At 51.6% G+C, this 3,800-nt stretch overlaps 1 protein-coding gene across 1 annotated transcript; it reads left to right on the top strand.

Annotated features, from left to right (window-relative positions):
- Window positions 1-112: 112 nt before the first annotated feature.
- LOC104913126 (zinc finger protein 384-like) lies at window positions 113-3,794 on the top strand. The gene is made up of 4 exons (XM_010718359.2): window positions 113-200; window positions 699-847; window positions 1,701-1,859; window positions 2,017-3,794. Exons 1-4 carry the CDS (start codon window positions 113-115, stop codon window positions 2,290-2,292), a joined length of 672 nt encoding a protein of 223 aa, XP_010716661.1. The 3' UTR covers window positions 2,293-3,794.
- The last annotated feature ends 6 nt before the right edge of the window (window positions 3,795-3,800 follow it).

The following is a 3,800-nucleotide window of genomic DNA, read 5'->3' as shown; positions in this document are numbered from 1 at the left end:
CGCGCTGCCGGCATGCACCTGTGGAGCACACGCGCGCCAAGCATGCGGGGGGCGGGCGGGGGATGCGACCGGCTGCACACACAGGAGGAGGTGGCCCAGCAGAGTGGACGGAATGGAGACTGCGCAGGAGACGCTGACCACGGCAGGGCAGAAGCGGGCATGTGCTATCCCTGGGGATCCTTGGTCTGGCACCGCGGGGGGTACAGAGAGAGAGCAATAGAGTGAGAGGCATTGGCCATAGGGGATCCCAGCCCGGTTCTTCGGGGGTTGGACTGAGTGTGTGGAAGCTTGTCCTGGCATTGCAGGGGGACAGGGGCATGAACACGTTTCCCTGATAACATAAGGGGTGAACTTTTGGAGTGTGTATCCTGAGAAGGAGCAGAGCTACTTTCTTGATACCGTGGAAGCAGGAGAATGGATTCCTCTTGGTTCTCCTGAGCTTGAGGCAGGGAGCCTTGGCCCCCAGACTCCTAACCACCCATTCTTAGGTGGCCCATGTGCCAAGCTGGCCACCCATTCATAAAGTCTTACTCCTCAGTCCTAGACACATTCTGAACTCTGCTTGACTGCATGCATTTTCTAACTTCTAGCTGGACACAGGAGCTGGGCAGAGCTCTCTTTGTCCAGATAGAACAGCAACAGGAGGCAGCATCATCCCTACCCTTGCTCTCCTGAGTGGCTGTGAGATTTGATCACAGCATCAGGCCCTGGCAGTCCGCCTTGCCTGTCTATTCACTGCTTCCCGTTTGTGCTCTTCCTCCTTGACAGTATCCACACTGGGGACCGACCCTACAAATGCGCTCACCCTGGTTGTGAAAAGGCTTTCACGCAGCTTTCCAACTTGCAGGTAAGAGGCTGGGCATGTCCTGTTCAACAGCGTGGGTGGCAAATACAGCTGTCAAGGAGGAGGAGGTGGAGAAATTGGGGCAGCTGGGAGGAAAGTGAAAGAGTATAGAAATACTATTGAAGTGCTGGATAGGGAAGAGATCCATGGCTTTTGTGGCACTAGTGATCCAAATAAGTCACAAAAACAGTTGCATCCTGTAAAATGATGAACTTGACTTGAATGTGGTCACACCTTAGTAACATTCTTCCCATCTGTTCTGCAGTTTTCTAACATAGCTGGGGCGGGCAATACATTTTCTAAATATTATGAGTGGAATTAAATCTCAGTATCTGTTTTTTTTATTGTTGTTTGTTTTACAGTAGAGTTAGTGTAAGAATAGAGATTTAGGGAAGCAAAGGTAATATGTCCTGTTGTAGTATTGAGGAGGAAGGGAAGGGTGAAAAATGCAAATGGCAAAATGCCTCTGATCAGTTAAGGAAGATCTTGCTTTGACAGTTGGTAGATATGGGGAGTCAGTGTGAAGAGAGGCAGGAGAGAAGAAGGGCAGGAAAAGACTGAAAGAGTTGCATTGAGACTGAGAAGATGGATGCTGTGGAGAGTTAGGAGACTGCTCTCCAAATGGGTAGAAGGGCTGAGAAAATAAGGAATCTGTGGGGAAGATGCAGTGGGCTGGAGTGGAAAGTACCGTGTTCTGTGCTAGGAGCCGGGTGTACCTAGCTCAGCATACTGGGTCCTGGGGGACTCAGAGCCTGGCTGGAAGGGAGTGTTAGAGGTAAAGCCATCTCCAGTATTAATATTCACCTCTTTCTCTGCACTTACTTTCTCTTTCCTCTGCCCTGCTGCCATCCCCCAGTCCCACAGACGGCAGCACAACAAAGACAAACCTTTCAAGTGCCACAACTGCCACCGTGCATACACAGATGCTGCCTCACTGGAGGTACACCTGGCTACACACACAGTGAAACATGCCAAGGTCTATACCTGCTCCATCTGCAGCCGGGCCTACACCTCGGTGAGTGTTGGCTCCTTGAGAGGTAACGGAAGTGGGAACACTTCCCCGGGGAGCAGGTTCTGTGGAAGCAGCGCCATGAGCTGTTGTATCCCTCCCTGCTCCTTTTTTTTTTTTTTGTGAGTCATCCCCATCTGTCATGCAGTTCTTCCCATTGCAGGAGACGTACCTGATGAAGCACATGCGGAAACACAACATCCCTGATCCACAGCAGCAGGTGGTTCAGGCCCAAGCCCAGGCCTCTCAGCAGCAGCAGCACTTCCAGCCACAGGGAGGTGGGGCAGCGGGGGGCCCTTCTGGAGACACTAATCAACCCAATCCTCCCCCTCAGTGCTCCTTTGACCTGACTCCTTACAAGACTTCAGAGCATCATAAGGACATCTGCCTCACTGTCAGCACCAGCGCCATCCAAGTGGAGCACCTCTCCAGCTCCTAGAGAGACCTCAAGCCAGGGAGCTGAAAGCCTCTTGTGCATAGCCTGCGCCCAGGGGCACCGCTTGTGTGGTGGCCCTCCTCGTGCAACAGTCTCCGGCCTCTCCTCCTGCAACAGCCTCTTCTGGCCGTGTAACCCTGTTCATGGCAGCCCCTTGAATAACAGCCTTTATCAAGGGGGTGCTCCTTCTGTGCAACAACCTGCCTGGTAGGAGGATGCTTCCTTGTGCAAGAGCTCCTTTCCTGTGCTGGGATCACTTCCTCATGCAAGAGCCCCTCCTTTAAAACCCAAAGAAAGGCCTCTGTTTTGCCTTCTCTCACTGTAGGATGCGTATGAAGGGGTGGGGAGGTGTTGAGACATGCGTGGTGAATGGAATGGAGTCCTAGTATGTACAGGGGCTTGGACACGCTTTCAGTGGGCCACAGAAGAATGTGGCAGGGTTCACAACTGGATGGTTTCTTTTTTTTGTTTTTTTTTTTTGAGGATTTCCTTGAGTGTCTAAGAGGGAAATATCCATTCCTGTTCCTCCTGCTTGTGAAAGGGAGGAGGGGTCAATTGTCCTGCCCCCAGGACTGGATGGGAGAAACCTTCCCAGTGGAAAGTGAGACCAGTGTGGGGGAGAGGTGAGGCATGTTCTCTGGGCTGGACAGGTGCCTGCACTGCCTGGGGGCTATGGAGTATTGCACTCTTTCTTCTCCCCTAGTGGAGAGCAATAGAGAGGAGTCTGTTGGAACTGGCTGCTGCCTCTCCCAGCTATTTGAGCAGTGTAATGGCCAAGGCCCCATAGGAATGTGGGTTCCTGCTCGTTGCTCTTCCTGCCCGTTGTGGATGATGTCCTAGCAGCTTGTACTTCTCCTCTCCCTCCTGCTTCCCCCACCTCCTCAGAAAAGCCTGCAGGCATCAACAACAAACCAAAAAGCAATGGAGGGGAGGGTGAGAGACTGCCAAAATAATCATTGCCCTTCTCTCTACTCCCTTTCTCGCAAGGTGGAACAACAGCAGTTCTGACTCACACCCCCTTGTCCTGCCCCGTTTCCTAAAGGGAAGGAGGAGGAGGAGTAGACCAGTCTTTCAAGGAGCCGGCGGGTGATAGGGAAAGGCTAGCTTCTCTGCTCAGCTCCCACCAGAGTGCTCTCTCAGGCTCCTCTTGCCAAGACGGGTTGGACTCACATGGCAGTGGTGGCCTCTTCTGGACCCTGATCATGGGAGAGAATCCCCAAAAGGTGGACAGTGGAGAGAAAGGGATGAAGATCCCCACAGAGAGACCAATCTAAAGAGAACGGGGAGCCAACAAGAATAAACTGAAGGCCCCGTGAATTTATATATATATACATATATATATATATAAATATCTATTCCCCACCCCTGGCCCGCTCTGTCCTTGCTGTAACTGTTTCTATCTCTGTGTTTATAAAACGCATTATCCTGGCAAATTTTTATTTTCAATCTTCGTTTGTTTTTCCCTCTTTGTCTTCTCTTCTCCTTCCCTTTTGGTTTGTTTATTTGTTTGT

This window comes from Meleagris gallopavo, chromosome 1, assembly GCF_000146605.3.
Source record: "Meleagris gallopavo isolate NT-WF06-2002-E0010 breed Aviagen turkey brand Nicholas breeding stock chromosome 1, Turkey_5.1, whole genome shotgun sequence".
Classification (NCBI taxonomy): domain Eukaryota; kingdom Metazoa; phylum Chordata; class Aves; order Galliformes; family Phasianidae; genus Meleagris; species Meleagris gallopavo.
The sequence above is the reverse complement of the archived record's forward strand: the minus strand, read 5'-3'. Positions and strand labels throughout refer to the sequence as shown.

What these genes read in the sequence shown, in the direction of transcription:
- LOC104913126 (XM_010718359.2), top strand. Translation starts at nt 113, where the DNA reads ATGGAGACTGCGCAGGAGACGCTGACCACGGCAGGGCAGAAGCGGGCA. An exon ending in TTGGTCTGGCACCGCGGGGG is followed by an intron (nt 201 to 698) that starts GTACAGAGAGAG and finishes ATTTGATCACAG; the next exon opens with CATCAGGCCCTGGCAGTCCG. An exon ending in GCAGCCGGGCCTACACCTCG is followed by an intron (nt 1,860 to 2,016) that starts GTGAGTGTTGGC and finishes TTCCCATTGCAG; the next exon opens with GAGACGTACCTGATGAAGCA.